The sequence below is a fragment of the Pyrgilauda ruficollis genome, unplaced genomic scaffold (genome assembly GCF_017590135.1).
Source record: "Pyrgilauda ruficollis isolate IOZ18807 unplaced genomic scaffold, ASM1759013v1 scaffold59, whole genome shotgun sequence".
Classification (NCBI taxonomy): domain Eukaryota; kingdom Metazoa; phylum Chordata; class Aves; order Passeriformes; family Passeridae; genus Pyrgilauda; species Pyrgilauda ruficollis.
This window is the reverse complement of record NW_024527599.1, coordinates 4,357,951-4,380,167: the sequence shown is the minus strand read 5'-3', so window position 1 is coordinate 4,380,167 and position 22,217 is coordinate 4,357,951. Positions and strand designations below refer to the sequence as shown.

The 22,217-nt window shown below is 63.4% G+C and overlaps 3 protein-coding genes across 3 annotated transcripts; all 3 read right to left on the bottom strand.

Moving 5' to 3' along the window:
• Positions 1-2,576: 2,576 nt before the first annotated feature.
• Positions 2,577-6,030, bottom strand: RSKR (ribosomal protein S6 kinase related). Its single transcript, XM_041482736.1, has 11 exons — positions 5,635-6,030; positions 4,865-4,948; positions 4,728-4,796; positions 4,493-4,562; positions 3,707-3,814; positions 3,529-3,569; positions 3,406-3,433; positions 3,220-3,309; positions 3,059-3,147; positions 2,879-2,989; positions 2,577-2,798 (listed from the first exon to the last, which is right to left on the bottom strand). The coding sequence occupies exons 1-11, from the start codon at positions 5,986-5,988 to the stop codon at positions 2,577-2,579; spliced, it is 1,266 nt and encodes a 421-aa protein (XP_041338670.1). The 5' UTR covers positions 5,989-6,030.
• A 463-nt stretch (positions 6,031-6,493) lies between these two features.
• Positions 6,494-19,453, bottom strand: KIAA0100 (KIAA0100 ortholog). The gene is made up of 38 exons (XM_041482533.1): positions 19,304-19,453; positions 18,989-19,035; positions 18,551-18,713; positions 18,353-18,471; positions 17,948-18,008; positions 17,538-17,736; positions 17,253-17,376; positions 16,759-16,883; positions 16,606-16,673; positions 16,364-16,512; positions 16,007-16,125; positions 15,652-15,815; positions 15,261-15,525; positions 14,946-15,151; positions 13,697-14,792; positions 13,284-13,475; positions 13,004-13,206; positions 12,808-12,926; positions 12,513-12,733; positions 12,208-12,398; positions 12,023-12,122; positions 11,747-11,949; positions 11,152-11,446; positions 10,876-11,033; positions 10,579-10,785; positions 10,373-10,472; positions 9,996-10,178; positions 9,702-9,823; positions 9,469-9,624; positions 9,274-9,395; positions 8,813-8,993; positions 8,650-8,736; positions 8,439-8,549; positions 8,219-8,354; positions 7,879-8,003; positions 7,430-7,531; positions 7,215-7,349; positions 6,494-7,047 (listed from the first exon to the last, which is right to left on the bottom strand). The coding sequence occupies exons 4-38, from the start codon at positions 18,454-18,456 to the stop codon at positions 6,865-6,867; spliced, it is 6,312 nt and encodes a 2,103-aa protein (XP_041338467.1). The 5' UTR covers positions 18,457-18,471; positions 18,551-18,713; positions 18,989-19,035; positions 19,304-19,453; the 3' UTR covers positions 6,494-6,864.
• Positions 19,454-20,383: 930 nt separating this feature from the next.
• On the bottom strand, positions 20,384-22,211 carry SDF2 (stromal cell derived factor 2). Its single transcript, XM_041482456.1, has 3 exons — positions 21,938-22,211; positions 21,664-21,860; positions 20,384-21,192 (listed from the first exon to the last, which is right to left on the bottom strand). Exons 1-3 carry the CDS (start codon positions 22,209-22,211, stop codon positions 20,905-20,907), a joined length of 759 nt encoding a protein of 252 aa, XP_041338390.1. The 3' UTR covers positions 20,384-20,904.
• Positions 22,212-22,217: the final 6 nt, after the last annotated feature.

The window sequence follows — 22,217 nt, the reverse complement described above, 5'->3', positions numbered from 1 at the left end:
CTTCTCCAGCCACGCCAGTGGTAACATCCAGGACACAGCACCCAGGGTTGATTCAGGTGAGGTGACAGGGGTGACAGTGGCTTCTGACCCAGCAGGTTCCAACCCACTTGCCTCGATGGGAGGGAGGCCAGGTGGGCTCTGTTCTAAGGGGACAGGGGCAGGGAACTCGGCTCCCTCAGGGGTGCTTTGGCAATGCAGATGATCAGCACTCCCATTTGCAGATGGGGGCTCAGAGGCCACAGAGCTGCAGGAAAAGTCTGGAGGTGCTGCTCGCCACCTGCGGAAAGGAGTCTTCTGCAGAGTGGAGCTGGTGCCAGGGGGCCCTGGGGTGCAGGAGGCTGTGCTGGCATTGCCAGGGGACCCAGGGCTGCAGGGGGGTAGAGCAGAGCTGCCAGGAGACTTTGGGTTGCAAGACACCGAGCTAATAATGTTGGGGAGCCCTGGGGTGGTGCTGCCAGGGGATTCCAGAGCGCAGGGCCCCAGGACAAGGCTGCACATGGTGCTGCCAGGGGACTCCAAGATGCTGGCCACTGGGATGGAGCTGCACGGGGACACTGGCACGGTGTGGCCAGGGCACTCTGGGGTGCTGGATCCTAGGATGGAGCTGCACAGGGGAACTGGAATGATGCTGCTGGAGGGCTCTGGGGTGCTGGATCCTAGGATGGAGCTGCACAGGGGAACTGGAATGATGCTGCTGGAGGGCTCTGGGGTGCCAGGCAGAGGGATGGAACTGCACACAGAGACTGGCACGGTACTGCTGGGGATCTCTGGGGTGCTGGGCAGAGGGATGGAACTGCACACAGGGGCTGGCACAGTACTGCTGGAAGGCTCTGGGGTGCTGGATCCTAGGATGGAGCTGCACACAGAGGCTGGCACAGTACTGCTGGGGATCTCTGGGGTGCTGGGCACCGGGATGGAGCTGCACACAGAGGCTGGCACGGTGCTGCTGAAGGGTTCCTGAGTGCTGGGTTCCAGGACTGGACTGCTGACAGGGGCTGACACGGTGTCATCAGGGAGCTCTGGCATGCTGGACACTGGGACAGGACTGCCAGGGGCCTCTGGGCTGGTGCTGCTGGAGGTCTCCAAAGCACCAGGAACAAGGGTGGCATTGCTGGGGGCCTCAGAGGCACCAGGCTTAAGGATGGGAGTCCCGAGGTCATGAGTGGAGGTCCTGGGGGACTCCAAAGTGGTGCTGCTGGGGGGCTCCAGGGTGCAGGGCACTGGGGCGGTGCTGCTGGGGGGGCCCACGGTAGCACTTCGCGGGGCTCCGGGGGTGCAAGGCACCGTGGTGATGCTGCTGCGGGGGCCCCGGGCACGGGACACTGGGGTGGCACAGTCATGGTCCTACAGGACATTTTAGGGGGAAAAGGGGGTCAGGACAGCCCTGCCCTTTCCCCCTGACCCGCAGCCATTTCCCCCATGCAGGAAATACGCCCGTCCTCCCATTGCACCAGCGCCATCTACCCGCCCAACATTCCCGGCTCCGGTGCACCGCAGCCCTACCCGTTACCCGTCCCGTTCGTTATCCCCGCACACCGACCTTGAGCCGCAGCCGGCGGAGCAGGGGGGTCAGGCTGGTCCGGTCGGCGCCCGACTGCAGCTGCAGCTCCTGCAGCGGGGTGCGCCGGGGCCGCTTCTGCACCTGGCGGGGAACCGGGGGATCAGCGGGGGCAGCACCGGGAGCTGAACTCCCCCCACCACACACACACCGGGAGCGCTGCGGACCGCACCGGACCCGCCGCCCCCTCGGGGACCCTCCCCGGGACTGACCCCGCCGCCCCACCGGAACACCCGAACCGAGCCCATCCGGCCCGCACTCACGGCGGGGGTCCTGGCGCGCTGCATGGCCCGGCAATGCTCCCGGCCCCGGTCTCGGCCTCGACTACGGCAGCTCTCAACCTCGGCCCCGCTCCGGGCCCGCCGGGCTGAGGCTGGTCTCGGTCTCGGCCCTGGTTCCCGGTCCGGCCCGCCGGGTTGAGGTCGGGGCTGGTCTCGGTCTCGGCCCTGGTTCCCGGTCCGGGCCCGCCGCCGCCCGCGCGCCGCCGGTTTGAAAACCACGCTCTCTTCTGATTGACTGAGCCGCGCGCGCGTCACCCCGCGGGGCGACCGTTGGGGCGGGGCCACGGCCGTTGATGGACGGGTGAGTAGGCGTGGTTTCATCCGTTGACCACGCCCCTACCGCTCTGTCCGGCGCCGGGAGAGCGGACAGACGGACGGACAGAGTGAGAGTGATGGGCAGAAGGATGGGCAGGCGGACTCAGCTCCTCCCTCACCGCCTGCCCCGGGAAAACCACCCCACACAGCCCCCAGAGCTGCCCCGAGGGAGGGGGTCCAGCCCCGCGCCCCCGCCCCGCTGGTCCCGCTTTGCCCAGCACGAGTCAGGGCAGCGCCCGCAGCAGTGCCCGCGGCTCTCGGGTTTATTGCTCCCGCGGGGAGAGGTACACAGTTGAGGTACCCGGGGATGAGATCGGGGGGTACCCGGGTAACCCCTTGGGGACCCGGCCCAGCGGGGTCCGACCCGCTGCCGGGGTAGGGGGATGTCCCTGAGCGATGCCGAGGGTCCCAGCCGTGCTGGCTCAGCCAGGCCAGGGCCGGTCCGGGGGGGCGGTGAGGTCGCAGTCAAAGTCGGCGAAAGTGGCGGGGTCGGGTGGAGGCTGCTCGGGGGGTCGCGGGGCCACTGCCACCACCACCGGGTCCTTCTGCAGCAGGTCAGCGTCGAAGGCCACCCCGCGGAAGAAGGGGTGGCCCTGGAAGTGATGGAGGTAGCGCAGGCGGTACAGGGGGTTGTGGCACAGCAGCTGTGGGCAGAGAGAGGACAGTGAGAGTGGAAATCTCGGCATCCAGCCCAGGGACCCCAAAATCCAGGCAGGAGGGTTACCTCGGCGAGCAGCCGGGCCAGCTCGGGGCTGAACTCGGGTGGGCTCTCATAGCTGCTCTGTTTGACACGTTCCAGCATGGCCACATGGTCCCCCGCTGGAGCCACAGGGAACTGGGGGAGCACAGAGTGAATTCGGGGTCTCCCTGAAGTGTCCCTGTCCCCCTGCCCTGTGGTCCTTACCTCCCCACTGGCCAGGGCGAAGAGCAGGACTCCCAAGGACCACCAGTCAGCTGCATGGCTGTAGGGCCCCCCGCTCAGCACCTCTGGGGCTGTGGGGAGAGTGGGTGAGCACCTGGGTGTCTGTGTCCCCCAGCACAGCCCCCCAGCACAGCCCCCCTTACCCATGTACTGCAGGGTGCCACAGATTGTGTGGGCTCGCTCGCCCCACCGCAGGTACCGGGAGAGGCCGAAATCTGTGAGCTTGAGGTGCCCTGTGGGGCCAGACACCACGTGGGAACCCGTAGAGAGAGCATCCCCATTGTCCCCACAGATGGGGTGTCCCCAGGGCAGCGCCACCAGGCTCTTACCTCTCTCATCCAGGAGGATGTTCTCCATCTGAAATGAGACAGGCACTGAGGTGGCCTCTCCATGCTGGGGGTTCAGAGACCCCCCCACGCCATCCTCCAGCCCCCAGCCCCACTGCCACCCACCTTGACATCTCTGTGCATGATGCCCAGGTCGTGGAGGTACACTGGGGACAAGACAGAGCCATCAGTGCCATGTGTCCCCTCTGAGCACGGTGCCCACTGCCACCTTGGGGGTGGCTGACCCTGCCTGCAGGGGGGGTGGGGACACTGGTGGCTGTCCCCAGTGTGGAGGGTCACTCACCCAGCACCAGCACCAGCTCGGCGGCGAACAGGCGGACGGTGGCCTCGGCCAAGCAGCCGGCTGCACGCCACAGTGCGTGCAGGTCCCCGGTGCTGCAGTAGGGGCACACTGCGGGGACAGGTGACACGCCTCACTGACGGGCTGGGCTGGCACCAGGGACGCTGGGGTGGCATGGGTACAGGGGTGCAGGGGGGGCACTGCGGCCATGCACTGAGGTAGTGGAAGCACTGGTGGGGTTATAGAGGCAGCAAGGGGACACAAGTACCTGGAGCACACTGGCAGCAAGGTGGCACAAAGCACCAGGGCAATACGGGCACCAGGTGACACAGGGATGAGCAAGGTGGCATGGGAACATACAAGTACCGGGGTGACATCAGCAGCAGAGCCCTGTGGGCACTGGGAACACACAAGCACCTGGGACCACGCGAGGTACCAAAGTGACACGGTTCTTGGGGGTCACACAGGCACTGGGAACACACAAACTGCAGGGGCTGAGGTGACACAGCCATCAGAGCCGGGCGGGCGCCAGCACTGGGGTGCCCTGTTCACCCCACACTGGTCCCTGCCCCGCTGTGGCTTGTCCCCATCCGTGTCCCCACCCGCAGGGCCGCGGTGGGTGCGGGCTGGGAGCCGGGAGCCGGGAGGCGGGAGGCGGGAGCCGGAGCGCCCGGATGGCCCCGGGGCGGCGGGGGGAGCGCGTGTGTGCGGGGACACGTGTGCGGGCGGCGGGGACACGTGCGCGGGCAGGGGGGGCCGGGACGAGCCCGCGGGCAGATGGTCACTCACTGATGAAGAGGTGGCGCTGGCCCTGCCAGCTGTCCCCCAGCCCGTGCACGAACGGGTGCCTGACCTGTCTCTGGGGACACAAAAGCGCAGAGAGTGAGCGGCCCCCGGGGCTGCGAGGGGACCCTGGGGACCCCGCTTCTGCCGCCTTCCATCCGCAGCTCCCACGGGCTCCTGGCTCCCTGCAGCCACCCTAAACCCCTGCACGGGCTGGGATCCCTCTTGGGCCCCCCCTCACCTGGATGCTGACTTCTTCTTTGCACTGTTTGAGGGTGTCACGGCGCAGCACCTCCACTTTGGGCACAACCTGGGGGGCGAGGCACTGTCAAGGGGGGGGACAAGGGCAGGTGGGGACACCCAGGGGCCAGCACCCACCTTCACGGCGCAGACCTTCTCCCTCCCACAGTCCAGCACTTTGAGGATGGTCCCGAAGGAGCCTTTGGCCACGAAGCCCAGGATCTGAGGAGAGGAGCGGGGGCTGAGCACGCCATGGAGATGGATTTGGGGTGCTCAGGCTGGGGTCCTGCATGGGGTAAGTGAGGGGCACAGAGCACCCCGAGCAGACGCTGGGGACACATGGGGACCTGGAGGACACAACAGACACCCCAGCAGGATTCATGGGGACCCAGTGTGGGGCACAGGGACACGGGAGACTGGGACAAGGGGACCCCAAGGCGGTAGCGGTGGATTTTGACAGAATGCACAGGACCCCCGCGGGTACACGGGGGACCTCGGTGGGCTGCCACGCTCCGGTGGGGTGCGGAGGAACCCCGGTAGAACACACCGAGACCCGACACGGGCACCGGCGGCGGAGGGGATGGAAGGAGACCCGGCGGAACGGCCGGGGACGCCGGTAGGATGCGTAGGGACCCGGCGGAGCGTGCGAGGGGAGCTCGGTAAGGCAGTCGGCGATGCCGGGATGGCGGCACGGGATGCTCAGGGCGCTGGGGGACCCCGGTAGAGACGTGCAGGAACCCCGGTAGGACGAGCAGGGACACCGGTACAGGGTGCGAGGGGACCCGTTAGGGCGCCCGGGACTGCCGGGGAGGGATGCACGGGCAGGACGCGCCCGGGGAAGGACGATCGGGGATCCCGTTCGGATGCAGCGGGACCCCGTTCGGAGGGTGGCGACCCCGGGACGGCACCTTGAGCTGCTGCTGGCGGGCGGAGGGGCGGACGGGGAACTCCGGCAGGAACAACGAGACGAGCTGCGGCAGCGGCCACCCGGGCAGCGGCGGCTCCTCGGCGGGGCCCCGCGGGGCCAAGGCGAGCCCCGGTACCGGCACCGGTACCGATACCGGCACCGACCCTGCTCGGCTCAACAGCGCCCGCACCCACGACCCCACGGCGCGGCCCTGCGGAACCGGGGACAGCGTCAGCGAGGGGACCCCGGGGCGGGAGATGCGCGGGGGGATCCCCGGGGCTGATGCCGCCGCACGCACCTGGGGGGGCCGCACCGGAGCCGGGGTCGGGCCGGGACCGCTGCTCGTCGCTCCCATCGCGGCGCCGCCCGGCCGCGCCCCGGGCCCGGTCCCCGGTAATCGCCGCCTTACATAACCCCGCCGCCCCGCCCCGCCCCGCCCCGGGGCTGCCCCTTGCACGGTGACACCCACCCGTGACCGAACCCCCCCATCCGGGACCCCCACTACACACCTGGGGGTTGCTCACCCACCCGTGACTGATCCCACTCCCCCCCAGGACTGATCCCAGCCCCTCTCCGGGACCCCCTCATTGCACACTCTGGGGCTCCCCCTTCAACCTTTCCTTCTCTCTTTGCACCCCACGTGCTGCAGCCCTGAGGGGGTGCCTGCAGTCCCTGCTGAGCCCCGGCACGGCCCTGGGCTCACCGAGAGGACTGCAGAGGGGTAAAGGCACGGGCTGAGCCCAGGGGTGCCCTGAGCAACTGCTGGGGAAGGGCAAGGGGTGAAGCCCCCAAAGCTGGGGCATGGTGCTGAGCCCAGCACTGCAGGGTGAGACAAGAAACAAGCCACTGGCCCGAGCCTGTTCCAAATTAAAAACTCTTTATTTAAACTCTCTCCCGTTCCCCTTTTTCCCAGCCTGGAGCGATCCTGCTGCTTCACCAGGCCCAGGGGCTGGGCCCAGCACCCGCACAGCAGGGAGGGGGGGAAGCTCGCAGGGGCCCTTGGCACCAGGGTTCTGCACCCCACAAAGCAGCCCCGGAGCACCCTGTGCCCCACATCCCCGTGCTGCTCCACCCCTGCCCCACAACAACGGGGCTACCGAGGGCCTGCACATGGCTGAGCCCTCCTCGGGCACCGCCGAGCAGCACAGCCCCCCCTTCACCTTTGGGGTGCCCCCCCAAGGGGGGAGCACGGGGCACCCCAAGTCCCTTCCCGGCCTGCCGGGTGCTGCCGTCATTTGCGCCTGCCGAAGATTGACTTCTTGCTGGGGTTCTTCTCGCCCACGCTCAGCCCGATCAGCAGCCGAGCCTTCTCGTCCTCCTCCTGCTGCTGGATGGTCCCGTCGGATTTGTTCTCCAGCTTCCCCCGGGCCTCCGCGCCCGCCGCCGGCTTCAAGCGCAGCTTCTCCTTGATCACCTGCCCCGGAGTCAGGGGGCTCAGCAACGCCCCGTGGCCACACCCTGGGTGACAGCCTGAGCTGCTGAGCCACTGCAGCTGCTTGCCACGCTGGGGAACGTGCCACCCACCCAGGGGTTACCATCTCCATCCTGGGCGGAGCAGCTCTGGCAGCCTCCAGCACGTACCTGTGCCACCAAGGCTTTGCGGCTGTCCCTCTTCACCGCCATGGCAAAGTCTAGCCATGTCCATGTGTTGTTGTGGTACTCCAGGCATGGCAGCACCAGGTTCAGGTCACCCCAGTCCACGCTGTTCTTCTCCCCCTGTGTGACAGAGGTGTCAGACAGTGTGGGGATGATGGCCCAGACCACCCCAAGCATGCCCTGTCCCACTGGTCCCACACCTTGTAGCTGACACAGAGTGGCACCTGCGGGATCTTGATGTAGATGAAGGAGTTGTTCATGGCTGCACGCTCCTTCATCTTGTCAATGTCATCCACGGGATGCTGGGGACAGAGCAGAAGCCATGAGCAGAAGGGAAGGAGAAAGGACACAGCCAGGAAGCAGCAGGAAAGGGACAGCCAGGCACTAGGCCACAGCATTGCTTCATCAGGGAGAGGTGAGAGCTGCTCTGGCACGGTGTTTGAAAAATGAGATACAGGGATCACATCAAGCGTGCAGGCGCCTGGTTGTAAAGGATGCAAATCCTCATGGTGGGAGGGAGCAGGAGAAAGCAGACAAGTGTGGGATGGAAGTGTGGGAGGACATGGCTACCCAGCCCTGCAGTGAAGGGAAAACAGACTGGCACCACAGCAGGGCTCTCAGATTCCCCCCTCAGGGCAGCAGGAGGTACCTCAGGTGCTTTTCGGAACGATCTTCTGACCCCTGATGTCCGGTTCAGTCCCTGAGCAACTCCCTTCCCTGAGCCCAGCGAGTCATCGGCCCCGATCAGCTGCCGTGGCTTCACCACGGGGATCCCTGGGGCAAACAGGGTGCAAGGTGGTGGTGGTGGTGTCCAGCCAGGGCTTAGCCATGACCCCAACCCTCCCACCATCTCCCTGTCCACAGGGGAAGCCACAATCCTTGTTCCTCAACTCAAGGCTGGACAGCAGCTGCCCACAAACATAATCCTGGACACGCAGCCAGAGCTGCTCAAGGACATCCAGAGAGGAGGGTGACCACGAGTCTCTCACCTGTTGTCACCAGCTTGGACTTATCTTCCTCATCCCCCACCTCCTCCTCCTCCACATTACGGCCAGGGAAGAAGAAACCCATCATTCTGTGGAAGAACTGGTGGGTGAGCTGGATGGTGAGAGGCACCACGTTCACCTGTGGGAAAGTGACATTCAGAGCCAGGCACACATTGCCTGTGCCCCACAGAGACCCCGGCACCTCCCAGCCCAGCCCTGGCACCTCAAAATGCTCCTTGATGGAGATGCCTCCCACGGGAGGCCGGACCTTGCTGAAAATCCTCAGGGCCAGCTGCCGGCCGGACTGACAGGAGCTCTGGGGACGCAGCACCACCTGCAGGGAAGAGGACGGGTGGCTGGGGTGAGGACAGGCCACTCTGCCCACACCACGTGGGTCCCCAGGATGCAGAGCTGCTCCCCCAGCTGCCACTTACCTTGTACACAGCGTTGGGCAGCAGGTTGTTCATGGTCACCCAGCCCAGTTCCAGCAGATGCTCGGCCGTGTCATCAGACTTGTTGACCTGTGCAGACAAAGCCATCAGCTCCCAGTGTCCCCATCCCCAGCTCAGGGGCTGAGGGCACTGTCCAGCTCCACACCTTGCTGTAGAGGAAGCGCTGGAGCTCCAGCTCAGCAATGCCCAGCTGCCCATCCTCCTCTGTCAGGCGCCAGCGTGCCTGGGCGAAGTAGAACTCCGTCCTCCGTGCCACGCTCACGTCCTCCGGCTGCTTTCGCAGCTCCATCTTGTTGGCTCGCTGCAGCTGGAAGTCCTTGAAGCACCTGCAGCACAGAGGAGACAGCTGGGATGTGGGAGTCCTAGAGTAAGGGGCACACAATGCTGGGGAAGACTGAGATCATAGAATCAGAATGGTTTGGGTTGGACACCTCCCACTGTCCCAGGTTGCTCCAAGCCCCATCCAGCCTATCCTTTAATACTTCCAGGGATGGGGCAGCCACAGCTTCTCTGGGCAACCTGTGCCAGTGCCTCACTGGGAAGAATTTCTCCCTAACATCCAATCGAAACCTAGTCTCAGTTTAAAGCCATTCCCCCATGTCCTACCTGATCAGTATGTTCAGCTCCTCGCTCTCCAGCTGCAGGTCAGCTTTTTCCTGGCTCAGCTGCTGCTGCAGCCGGTGGTTCAGGTCGAGCAGGACCTCATTTTTGCTGTCATCCTTCAAGGACTGAAGGACAGACAACCCTCAGCACCCTCTGCCCCAGAGTGGGGACCCCAGGGAGCCAGGGATGTGGGCTCACCTTCATGTTGGAGTACATCTGCTTCTCCAGCTGGCGGATCTGGGCCACGTGCTGCCTCACAGCCTCCTGCAGGTGTAGGATACTGCTGCGCTGCTCCTCAGGGTTGCTGGAGATTTCCAGCTGGAAACGCACCCGCTGCTTCTTCTCACTGTGCTCCTGGACCCAGGAATAGGGCAAGGTTAGGACTGCCTGGGTGCAGTGAGTGGCACGGACACCTGGAGCCCCGTGGGTACCTTGCGTTTGGGCTCCACGTGCAGCAGCAGGTTGTTGACTATGTCGAGGATCATGGCATACTGTGCGGGGTTGGTGGAGATCTCCAAGTCGTGGTGGATCAGGGTGAAGGTGTCCACAGCTCCTGCAGGGACACAAAGGGCAAGTGGGGCCTCAGCATGGCCAGAAATATGTTGGGGAGCCCTCCTGTATGCAGTCCTCTGACCTCAGCAGGGCCAAAAGAGATGACCCCTGGAGTTAGCCATGGGTCAGCCCAGAGCTCTACCCCACAAAGGACACTGCCTGGCTGCACCCACCCTCCTGCTTCTTCAGCAGATCCTCCTTCTCCTGGTTGGCAGGGGTCTCAGGGGGCTTTATCTGCGTGGCCAGCTCGGGGTCGATGTCGTGGCTGTAGCTGATGTAGTACATGCGGCAGCTGCAGCGAGAGATGATCCTCTGCACCTGCTGGGTCTGCTGGGCTTCTGAGGGCTGATTCCAGTCTGGGGACAGGCAGAGGGACCACAGTCAGAGTGCCATGTCCCAGCACAGTGGGACTGCACAGTGCAGGGCTTGCAGCATCAGCCACCTCCTGGAGCCACACAGGGACAGGACAGGTGCTCTCAGCTCTACCAGCCTTGGGGTCAGACCCGAGTGGGGCTGGGGTAGGCACAGCAGCCAGGGCTGTGGGCAGTACCTGTGGTGGTGCTGACCATGCCCCCCACTGCCTGCCCACTCTCCATCAGCTCCTGCACTGAGTCCAGGCTCCGCTGACGATGCTCCTCAATATTTTTCACCTGGGGAGGCAAGGAGGCACTGTTGGCTGTCCCCACTTTCCCTGGCTTGGCCAGGGCACTGACAGCACTGCCTGTCCCCCACATAGATCACCTACCACACGCTCACCTCCAGCCAGAGCTGGCCATGCTCCCCCTCGGAGGGGCTGCTCTCTGTCGTGGCAAAGTACTGCATGCCATCCAGCAAACACGTCCAGGATGTCTTCTGCTTCAGAGTGTCGCCGTACCAGGCGGGGTGGTGCTGGCACTGCAGCAGCTGTGCCTTCGCAGCAGACACGATCACACAGCCCTCTGTCTCTGCACCACGCAGAACCATCTGTGGGGGGAGAGACCCCAGGGGTCTGCTGGACCTTTCCGGGGCAGGCACAGCCCCTGTCACAGCCAGGCCATGGGGACAGGCAGGTACCTGGCAGTTCACCAGCTCGATGAGGCAGTTGCGGTTGTAGATGTCATCGGTCTGGCAGGCGGCGATGCCGCAGAGCTGCTCGCTGGCCCCCGACTCCTCTTCTGTGAAAACCACAAACTTGTCCGTCTCCTCAATGAGCTTCTGCAGCATGTAGGCCCCTGGGGAAGGAAAAAGGACAGTGCAAAGCTGTGGGGGGATGTCACAAATGTACAGAATGAAAACAGGCAGATCTTTGAGCTGTAGGCTTCTCCTTGCTCCCCTCCCCACTGTGCTCACCCCCTGAGGAGGCTCTCTCAGGCCGGCCGCTGGTGATGGGAGCGGTCACTCTGGCAGGGATGGAGTGAGCAGAGAGCGGGCCCCGCTTCAGCTTCTTGGCCTGCAGCTGTGTGTCGATCTTCAGCCCCTTCAGGGCCTCGGTGGACAGGTTACGCTTGAGCACAGCTGCTTTCTTGTAGCCATCGTAGAGGCCGAAGGCGATGTCCCGGTTCGTGGTGGTCCAGGACGCCCGCAGGTCCACCAAGTGCAGCTGATGCGTGTGGAAACCGTCGTCCCCATCACGCAGGGGCAGCTCCTGGGCACAGAGGGTCAGTGCCTCAGCACAGCAAAGCCACCCCTGGCCCTGCCCAGTGGCCTCATGCATTGGGACTAGAAGCCCTGTCAGCCCTTCTGGCAGAGCGTGGGGATTGGAGCCCAGACCACCCCAGGGTCCACAACATGGCACAAAGTCAGGTGCTTGGTAGACTGGAGGCCCTGAAGTTCTCTCTCTTCCCCAGCTAAATCCCTTCCCCATTGCATCCAACAACCAACATCCCCTTGTCCTGGAGATGCCACCAGGCCAGCACAAGCTGCTGTGCCCTGCTTGCAGTGGTACCTCCTCAGCCGTGCGGTTGCTGTGCCGCTGGTAGGTGAGGGAGGACAGGCTCAGCAGGTGGGTTTTCTTCACCAGGGTGTCGAGCTGGTGGTCAGCATTCTCATCACAAGTGGAGGCCATGAGGTGCACAGTGACCTGGCTCAGGTCACTCACCATCTGTGTGATGCTCCACTCCGAAATGAGGCGCCGCATCACTGTGCCAGCTGGGGGACAGGGACAGGGGTCAGCCAGGGCCCTGCTGTACCTGCAAGTGCTGCTGGCAGGATTCCCTCTCACCTTGTGGGATGAGCCGCTGTGTGCCCCGAGTGAAGATGTGTCCCTGGCAGCATTCCACCTGGATCCCCCGCTGCTGGGCAAAGGAGGCCCAGTAATGCACCTGAGAGGGAGCAGAGAGCAGGAGCTTAGAGTCCAGCAGAGGCAGAGCATAGAGGAAACACCAGATTCCCAGCCCTGGGAATTACCTGCAGCCGGGGGAAGAGTGCAGTATAGGACAACTGCTTGTAATGCTGTCCCAACTTCTTCTTGCTGGGTTTCATGTTGTTGAAGAGTTTCCCACGGCAGATGGGCCGTGTCACGCTGGTCCATGTGGCCCAAAAATTCTGCATCCAGCGGAGGGTGCTGCTGTAGAGCAGGATCCGGGGCTGGGAGTACTCTGAGAATATACCCACCATCAGCCAGCACCATGGAGCCGTGACCCAACCCACAACCAGCAAGCCCTGCCCTATGCCCCTTATCCCCAAGGGGCTCCCAGGACGCTGTCAGCTACCTTTACTGGGTTGTGTCAGGTCCATGCGGATGGACAGGTTGAGGTTCTCGGAGCGGAAGGCACGGTAGGAGTCATACTGCTGCCCCACTGGCACCTCGGGCAGGAACTCGGGGGAGCGCAGCACCACGCCGTGGTGGTCATGGGGGTTCCCATGGCACAGCCACTGCAGGTCCAGTGTCATGCACAGGTCAGGCAGGTGCAGGAAGCAGCAGTCGTCATATCTGAATACAGAAAGAGAACCCAGTCACCCCCCAGAACTGGTGAGGACCCCCCATGCTCGTGGCCCCACACTCACTTGGAGGCTGTCCTGACGTTGATATCCAGGTTGCCCTTGAAGACAAACTGCCCGGGCTTCCAGTGGAAGGAGAGCTGGCTCCACTCCCAGTGCATGTTCTCTGTAGTGTTGTAGGGATCCTGCAAGGGCAGGCGTGAGGAGAGGCAGGTGTGAGCTGACCCCACACCGTGTTGCTCCCTAGTCCAGCAGCACCCACCTCGGTGGCCAACTGGTGCAGGTTGGCCTGTTCAATGTCCATGTGCCAGTCTCCATGAAAGAGAAGGCGGCTCTTGTCCCACCAGGGCAATGGGGCACTGGGGTCCTCTGAGGGCTTGGTGAGGAGATCCACACACTGGCCGATCAGGGTCCACGCCGGATCCCAGCAGGGCCCCCATACGATGGTGTACTGGGAGATCACAGCTGGGGACACAGAGGTTGGCTCACCCATTTGCCCTGTCCTTACCCCACCACAGACCCCCCATTCCTCCAGGTCTTACAGTGAAAGTCATGGTAGAACTTCAAGGGTGGCATGTTCCTCTCCACCGTGGCATCACCCCAGGGCAGCCCCAGCTTCAGGACTTGGCGGCGCCGGGAGCAGGCCTGGCCACACTGCTCGGCTCCGAGCAGCCGGCCGGAGAGCTGCCAGTTCCGGATCTCAAACAGGTACCGGGGGTAGTCACGGATCCGCACTGCGGGTGGAGGAAGGGCTGAGGGATGGGGCAGCAAAGAGACAGGCAATCCCCCACTCTGGGACACAGTAGGAGCCATTGTCCTGTCACATCTCTGCTTCCTTCCCATTCCCTTTGAGCCTCCAAAAATCATCTTCCCTCCCTGGTTACACACCATTTGGTGCCAGGCCACACAGCCATTGTGCTGTCCTGCAAGGGCACCCTCCCACAAAGCAACTCACCAAAGAAGCTGCCAACTGTGCCCTTCATCATGCGGCACCACTGGGTGACCATCTCCAGACCCTCTGGGGGGAACGGGCTGACATCATCCATGTCCCTCATCTGCTCCAACACACGCTCGGTGCCATGGAAGGACTCATCGGCCATGGCCACCAGCTCCAGGTGGGCCAGGGTCCAGGTGAGGAGGGCCCTCCGCATGGGCGTGTTGGCGTAGAGGCGCCGCGAGCGCTGGATGTAGATCTCGATGTTCTTCTTCTCCAGCGAGGCGTAGAGCTCCTCGATCTTGCGGGCAGGCAGCAGCTCCCCGTGCTGCTTGCGCAGCGCAGCCACCTTGGCGTCCAGCAGCTGCAGGCGCTTGGCGCTCTCCTTGCTCTCGTCCTTCATCAGCTCGTAGTTGTCTCGCAACTTGACCTCAAAGACGTCATCCAGGAAGACCCAGGAGAAGTGGGTGACTTTGAGCAGGAGGTCGGGGGGCAGAGCTGTGCTGGCGGGGCGCCCGGGCCGGTGCAGGCCCTTCAGCCATTTCTGCACGCCCACGGCAGCGTCCAGCGTGCGGGAGAAGTCGTACTGGTAGGGGAACTCGATGGTCACGCTGGCGAAGGAGAAGGCCCAGCCGCGGTTGCGGAGGGTGCGCAGGGTGGGGAAGGCGTCGCGGTGCCGCACGACCTCCTCCAGCTCCGGCAGCAGCTTCACCTCCACCTCCTTGAAGCTGAAGATGCTGTGTCCGTCGAAGCCGGCGGCCAGCTCAGGGCAGTAGCCGTGCAGGGCACCGCCGTGCCAGCTGACCGAGGTCCGTTCCGCAGCCAGGCTGATGTAGTTGGCCTCAGACACAAAGGCTGTGAGCTTGGCAGAGCTCAGCTCCAGGGACAGTGACAGGAGTCTTTTGGGAGGAGGCCCTTTTGGCTGGAGGGGCGCCGGTGACTCAGTAGGGGTGGCTGGGTGGGACACGGGGCTCTCTGGGGGCAGGGAGGGAAGCGTCCTGTGGCCGAGGGCGCTCCGCAAGGCTTCGTGGCACTGCAGGGTGGCCAGGGTGTGATGGTACAGGTGCATGTGGTCAGGTGGGCTCCACAGCACTGCCAGCCCCTCACCGCACTGCACCTGCACCGGAGAGTGAGCAGGCACCACGTCACTGCCAGGGCCAGCACAGCACAGCCCCATCCTCCCCCCAGCACCTTTCGTGCCAGCCAATCCTCCCCCTGCCCCATCTATCCTCAGAACAGGACAAAGCAGTGGCCCAACAGCCAAACAAACCTCCAGGGAGCGGATGCTGCTGTGGTAGGTGACAGAGAGCACGCTGACGTTGGCCACCGGGTTGGGGATGGCAGGAGCTTTGCAGCATGGCTGCATCTTCTCAGTGATGCTCTTCACCAAGGCCAGCACCATGCCCTGGACGCTGAGCGTGCAGCTCTCAGCACTTCCCAGGACAGTCAGCGTGTCCAGCCGCAGCTCCAGGGCACCTGGAGAGACAGCATGTCAGTGCTGGAGGCACAGCACAACATGCCAGGTTCCTCTGACTGTGGGGTTATTCCAGGACAGCCATCTGGGATCAGCATGGATGCTACTTACCCACTACAGCTGAGAGTGTGAAAAGGTTCACATCCTCCACCTTCAGATCCACCTTCCAGAGCAGCCCCCAGGGCTCGCTGGAGGCAGAGGGCGGCTGCTTGGCAAGTTCAGCCCCACCAGGCTGCGGGAAGAACAGGGGCAGGACCCTGGCCAGGCACTCAGTGCAGGTGTCAGACGACTCCACTTGCAGCCCCCGGATGGTGCAATCCAGGAAGAGCGTATCCGACTGGGCACTGGACGTGCCCAGGGGCTGGTTGTAGCTGCCCTGCAGGACAAACAGGATGATCACTCTCAGGCTGAAGGACATCCCTGTGCCATCACACATCCCTGTGCCACCCACAGGGAGCCTGAGATTGAAAGCCATCCCTTGGTCCCTCGGCTTGCCCCTCACCTGGAGGTTGAAGGAGTCGAGGATGAGGGCTTCTCCCCACACATGCATGTTGGGGGGATGTGGGGCACGCTGGATGTGGGACTCGTTGCCCACTCGCCAGCACAGGTGGTCCACGGCCAGCACCGCTCGCTGGTGCACGCTCTGTGGCCGCAGGTGCTGGTAGTCTGTGGGCACAGAGCAGGGGGGGAGTGCAGGCAAGGCTCACCCAAACATGGGCACCCCAGACACAGCCAGGCAGGGATGCACAGCCCCTGGCCACACACACGCACGGGCAGCACAACCCTCTCCATTCCCATCCTGTGCCTCTCTGGCAGACCCCAAGAAGAGCCCAGCACCTCCCTGCTCCAGCCTGTACCTGCAGAGATGGAGTTGAAGCCCAAGGCGAAGGGTGGCGTGTCCCCCAGCTGCACAGACACATTGACGTTGGACAGCGAGGCACACAGGATGATGGGCGCTAGGATTTGGGGATAGCTCCTGCACAGGACAAGCAGGGATGGGCTGTTACTGGGAGCTGTGTGCCACAGAGCCTGGCAGGGAGCAGGCCCAGAGGGATGTCCTCTCTGCAGGGGCTCCCTGATCACCTCCTGACCAGCCTCCCCAACCCACAGGTGGTGCACAGATAAGGTGCTGAGTGCCCAGGCACCGTGCCAGAGCGTGGCCAGCAAGAGGAAACAAGCTGTGATACCAGCAGCTGCACTGAGGCCCAGTTTACCTTCCCTTGTGCCCTTGGCTGGGGACAGGCACGGCCTGGCACCCGTATTCCTGTGCCAACAGGCCCAGCCAGTGTGAAAACTCTTGGTGACGGTAGTGGATGATGCAGGTGTTGAGCAGCACAGCAGCCGAGAGGTCAATGGCTGTGACCTAGAGCAGGGAAAGGGCCAGGTGGCAAAAAACTCATGCCAGGAGCCAAACCAGCCACCCCCAGGGGACAGAGTGTGCCCAGTGCTTGCCCACCTGCACACTGGTCTTCAGGGAGTTGAGGCACACAATGCGCTGGCGGCTCTGCGACAGGAGAAGGCCATCTGGGGGGACAGAGGAGCACAAATGAGGGGTGGCAGAGGGCAGTGATGGCAGACCTGTCCCATCAGTGCCCTCCTGGCTACTTGCCCTCCAGCTGGAGGTCTACACTCATTTGGTCCAGGTCTGAGGTGGGCGTGAAGTTGCGCAATGGGATTTGCTCCTCTTCACGCTGATATAGAAACTGCAGCAGCTTCAGGCTCCAGGTGAGGTGCCTGGAAGACACACGGAGTCACTGCCAGGAGGGAACTGCACTGTCATGTCCTCCATCTCCCTGTCTGTCACCACCAGCTGACCAGCATGCTGGCATGGACAAAGACAGCAGCCCAGCTGCAGCACAGCTCAGTGCTCTCATCCCATCGCCTGAGGATCCTGTCAGCTGTCCTACTGGACAACCAGCTCATGTGCCTTCCTCCATCCCCAAGAGCCCAGCCCCAGGCCCAGCTCAGTCCTTCCCACTGGAGTGGGCTCTAGGACTCCCTCTCTGCAGTCTAGCAAAGCCAAGGGACAAGAAGGGAATGGCACAGTTGTCCCCAGGTCCATGTCCCCAGCATTACTTTGGACTCGGACAGCCTGCCTCTCACCTCTTCTGGCTGTTCATGGACAGCACCATGCTGGTGTTCTCCAGCTTCATCTCCACCCTCCTGGGGATGAGCTTCAGTGTGTCCCTGCTCAGCACAGACAGGGATTTTGAGGGCTCCCCTGGGCCTGGAGAAGGACAGAGAGAGTCACGGGAAGGACTTGCCCAAACCCCCACACTCAGGAGCAGGAGGGAGTGATCCCACATCCAAATCCCTCTGGCTCCAGTGCAACTATGGGGGCCACCAGCCCCTGCCCTGCCCCAAGCTTTTTCCTGTCCTTGTCCTCACCTGCGCTGGGCTCTTCCCCCACGCTGCTGTGCTGTGCCCCAGCAGTGACGTGGTGCAGGAGGGGGCTGCAGAAAAGCCCCTCGTGCAGCTCTGCCTGCAGCGTGCGGACGCAGAGCCGGACGCCCGCCAGCCGCCGCTTGCTGCTGATCTCCAGGGAGAGGGAGAGTGCCAGGGCCAGCTCTGCCAGGCACGTGTCATCCTGTGCACAGGGGACACAGCAAGGAGCACACAGGGAGTCACACAGTGCCCTCCCAGTGCGTGCTGCAGGTGGAGAGCTGGGCACAGCAGAGAGCCCAGCACCTGGCAGCATCACCCAGCCTCAGAGACACCCTGGGACAGATCCTCAGCGTGTTCCCAAGAGCCAGTGCCCAGGTTCCAAGCGCAGAATTTCTCCCTCATCCAGCACTCACCAGCTGGCTGCTTCGGAGGACTTTGCTGTTCACCTTTGTCAGGCTCACCTCGCACGTCAGGCTGGGGAGAGCAGAGAACAGAAGGAGGATGTGGGTCTTGCTGCTGCCAAAACAAGTTCCTGCCCTCTTTCCTGTGGGACACAGGGACCCCCAAGTCCCTGCTCCAAGTGCTCCCAAAAGCAGAGCATGCCCTAACTCCATACACGCCACATTATTTAGAGAACACACAACTCAAGCTTCCTGTGACAGGAAAAGGAAGCAGGCCAGCCTCAGAGGAGGTTAATGCATCACACCACAGGTGACATGGGATGCTGCTGAGTGGGACAGAGAGAGGACAGACACAAGGATGGGGTCAGAGGAGCTTCCCTGCCCTGGAAGCAGACAGGGGTACGAGCACAGCATTACCTCTTCCCATTGCCATTCAGGAGGAGACGTGTCTGGCTGGCCTGGATGTGCCAGAGCGACTCTGAGGTGGCCACGTGCAGAACCATGATGTTGATGGAATCCATGTGGATGGAAAAGAGCTGGGGGGAAGGTGCTGCTGTGAGGGATATCCAACAGCAGCGCAGCCCACAGCAGCCTCTCACTGAGCCAGTGCCTCACCTGGCTAAGGAGCCTCAGCAGGGAGGGTTTAAGGGTCAGGTCTCTCCTGCTTTCATTTCCATCAGCTTCTCTGGGAGCCTCTGGGACGGATGGCTGGAACCCAGGGCCTTTCTGGAGATCCGTGCGGATTCGCACCTCGCCAAAACACAGCTCAAAGTAGCGCCTGGGGACAAACAGCACAGGCAGCTCTGACAAGAGCTTGAACTTGGCACACCTGGCCCTGGCACCAGGGATTTCCCCCACCCCAGGGACGTGCAGGACCAGCACAAGGGCACCCACAAGACACTGTCACCTCCAAGTGGGTCACTCCCTCACAGAGCTGACCACAGGGCAATAAGGATGGCAGAAAGGTGTAAAGGCAGCAGGATGGCAAGCAGGGCGAGGGGTGAGGCAGACCCCCAAAGGGAGCAGGCAGGGAGCTGGGGTGGGGGCACGTACGGCAGCTCCCGGCTCAGTTTGCTGGAGATCCAGACGTTGTCGATCTCCTGTAAGGACACGCAGGTAGGTTAGAGAAGAAACAACTTGGCTCTGCCTTGTGATGCTCATCTCAACAACCCCACTCCACTCCCAGTGCCTGGGACCACGCAAGAAACAGCCAAAACCCCAAGTCTGACCATAGGAGGAAGGGACTGGCACCAGCCATGGGGGTGCTCAACAGGAGAGTGGCCCCATGGATTTGCTGCCAGCCTGGAAGTGACAGCCACCACGCTCCCTGCCTTGTCTGGCAGCGACCACCCTTGCCCAGGTACCCACCACAGTCTGCTGCTCCCGCTGGAACTTGAGGCTGATGTTCTGGGCCCAGAAGAAGCCAAAGGAGCCGATCTTCAGCTCTGCGTGAAGCTTCTGCCGGCACCAGGTGACAGCCAGGCGACATGCCAGCCATCTGTGGGGACAGGAGGAAGGCCAGGGTCAGCCTCCCTGCTGAGGTTGGGGTCTAGGGATGGTCCTTTGAGCACCAACTCCAGCACGGAGAGCTGGATAGGAGCTCCCAGGGACTCACGGTGGGGAACAGACCATGCAGGACCACCCCCAACAATCCCTGACCGCCCCCTCCCATGACCAGAGGCCTCCACACCCCCCTGGCACCCGATGCCCACCCCTGTGAGCTCCTCTGAACTTTTCCAAGCCTCCAAGCCTCTGACACCAAGCTCTACAACCCCCCAGTCCCCTGCAGGCCTCCCTCCACAGCTGTCTCCCAGCCTTGCGAGCCCCCCAAATTCCTGACACCCCTCCAAGCCCTCCTTGTCCCCCTCACCCTCTGCTTCCCTCCCCCCAGACCCCAAGGACAGCAGGGATAGAGGGGACACCGAGATGGGAACAGAGGAAGACTGGGGACACAGGGACAGCAGGACAGCACCAGCATCAGGACAGCGGGGACACTGGGATGGGGACAGAAGGACACGGGAATGGGGACACAGGGACAGCAGGGACACGGGGATGGGGACAGAGGGACATGGGCATGGGGACACAGGGACACGGATACACTGCAGTGGCACCGCCATGGAGACAGCGGGGAGATCAGGACGGCATGGGCACAGGGGTGACATCGGGGCAACATCGTCATGGGGACAGCGGGGACACTGGGACAGCACTGGGGTGGGGAGACAAATGACACCTGGGCAGCACCAGGATGGGGAGAGGAGTGACACTGGGTCTGGCACTGGGATGGAGTGAGGTGGGTGACACAGCAGGTCCAGCACTGAAATGAAGTGAGGAGCAGCAGGGGTGACACCAGGTCTGGCACTGGGATGGGGCAAGTGCAGATGACACCAGGTCTGGCCCCCAGTGCCAGAAATCCCCTACATCCCCCACACAAACAGCCACACCACAGGGCAGAGTTCAGCACTTTTATGGCCCCAGGTCCTTGCAGGGCACGAGGGGCAGTTTGGGGTACAGCCAGGGGTACAGCTCCCAGGGACAGCAGTCCTTTAAGGGCAAGGTCCTTGGACAGAATGGGCTGCAAAGGGACAGGGTGGGAGCTTGGGAATATGTTTTGGGTCAGGTCTGGATGCTGGGCTTGGCTTTGTGCTAATTTGGGATGTTCGGACCTGCTTTGTGCTGATCTAGGATGTTGGGCCCTGTTGTGGGTACATTGGGATTTGCTTTGTAGTGGTTTTAGGATGTTGGGAGCTGCTTTGGGTCAGGTCTGGACACTGGGCCTGTTTAGTGTCAGATTTGGGACAATGGGATCTGCTCCAGCTTGAATTCAGGACATTGGGATCTGCTTTGTGCTGGGGCCCTGTGTCAGTGGTGTGTGTCAGTCCCAGGGTGGGGACAGGAGCCATCCCCTGAGCTCAGCAGTCCCAAACACAGCAGGGCAGCACCCAGAAGCTCAGCATCAGTCTGTCTGTCCCTCACAACTCGGCGTGGTACTGCTCCGTTTGGAAGGCCTCGCTGGGCTGCATGAAGATGCCCTCCATCACCTTCCAGTAGTTATTCTGGCTGGAGGCGGCCATGCCGTGCACCTCCTTCTGCCCGTGGATGGGCTGCCCGTACTGCTCCCCGGTCACCGAGAGGAAGACGTCGGTGGAGGTGTGCTGGAAGCGCACCTCGTCGTCCCGCGCCCAGTAGGTCCCGCTGCACACCACTGTCCAGTCGTCCAGGTAGTCGCCCTCGCCGGCCTCCCCGAATGCACTCACCTCCTGGGGGTGAAGAACAGCTCGTTTGGGACCGGGATGAAAAAATGCAAGGGTTGAGGTGAGCAGAGGGACCTGGTTGTGACGGAGGCTCTGTTGGGATTCAGGCACTAGCAGGGCATTGGGGATCTGGGAGTGGGGAGCAAGGTGGGACTGGCAGGGACCCAGCTGGGACAAGGGAACAAGGCAGTGCTGGTGGGGACCCAGCCTGAGCTGGGGAACAAGGTGAGACATGGGGGACACATCTGGGGCCAGGAATTAAGAAATGCTAGTATAGCCATATGGGGGATCTGGTTGGGAGAACCTAGGAGACTGACTGGGCAATAAGGTGGGGTTGGCAGTAACGCGAGGGATGAGGGGACCCCAGGCGGGATGGGCAGGGACAGGAGCAAGAGCCGAGTGACAAGGCAGGCCCCATCACGCCCAGGGAAGCACACCGAGCCCGGGGGACCCGGGCTGGCGATCCCCGGGCGGTACCTGGTTCCCGGAGAGCGGCGAGGTGAAGCGGTGGCTGTGCAGGTTGCGGCCGGTGCCCAGGTGCGTGAGGCGGATGGCCTGCCCGCAGCGCACCGGCGTGCCCCGCTGGCACACGGCGGCCGTGCGGCCCCGCACCCGCCAGTAGCTGTTCCCGTCATCCGCCGCCGACACCCCGGTCACCGACTGCTGCCCGCTGCCTGCGGACGAAGGAGAACCACCATCACACCCAGCTCAGCCCACCGCGATAGCCGGAATGAGGGGGCGCGCCCGTTACCGGAGCCGTAGCGCACATCGTGCGAGTGCAGCCGCACATTGTGCCGCACGTTGAGCAGCTTCACCACGGAGCCGCAGGTGACGGGCCCGGGCTCGCCGCGCCCCGCCGCGCCCAGCGCCGCCGCCAGCAGCGGCAGCAGCAGCCGGAGCAGCAGCGGTGGCGGCCGCCGCGCCGCCTCCATCCCGCAGGAAGCGGAAGCGCGGCCGCTCCGCCCGCCGGGAGGTCGCGGCTCGCCCGCTCCGCCCCCCGCGCTCGCCGCCGCCGCCGCCTCCATTTTCCC

Excerpts from the sequence above, each read along its gene's own strand:
- RSKR (XM_041482736.1), bottom strand. The coding sequence starts at position 5,988 with ATGGGAGCGACGAGCAGCGGTCCCGGCCCGACCCCGGCTCCGGTGCGG. Across the intron at positions 4,563-4,727 it reads AAGAAGAAGTCAGCATCCAG|AGACAGGTCAGGCACCCGTT; the intron begins GTGAGGGGGGGC and ends TTGTGTCCCCAG. Across the intron at positions 3,570-3,706 it reads CGAGCTGGTGCTGGTGCTGG|TGTACCTCCACGACCTGGGC; the intron begins GTGAGTGACCCT and ends TCTTGTCCCCAG.
- KIAA0100 (XM_041482533.1), bottom strand. The coding sequence starts at position 18,456 with ATGGATTCCATCAACATCATGGTTCTGCACGTGGCCACCTCAGAGTCG. Across the intron at positions 11,034-11,151 it reads TGAGAGAGCCTCCTCAGGGG|GGGCCTACATGCTGCAGAAG; the intron begins GTGAGCACAGTG and ends TTCCTTCCCCAG. Across the intron at positions 9,396-9,468 it reads AGATGTACTCCAACATGAAG|TCCTTGAAGGATGACAGCAA; the intron begins GTGAGCCCACAT and ends TCTGTCCTTCAG.
- SDF2 (XM_041482456.1), bottom strand. The coding sequence starts at position 22,211 with ATGGAGGCGGCGGCGGCGGCGAGCGCGGGGGGCGGAGCGGGCGAGCCG. Across the intron at positions 21,861-21,937 it reads CGATGTGCGCTACGGCTCCG|GCAGCGGGCAGCAGTCGGTG; the intron begins GTAACGGGCGCG and ends CTTCGTCCGCAG. Across the intron at positions 21,193-21,663 it reads CGCCGCTCTCCGGGAACCAG|GAGGTGAGTGCATTCGGGGA; the intron begins GTACCGCCCGGG and ends CTTCACCCCCAG.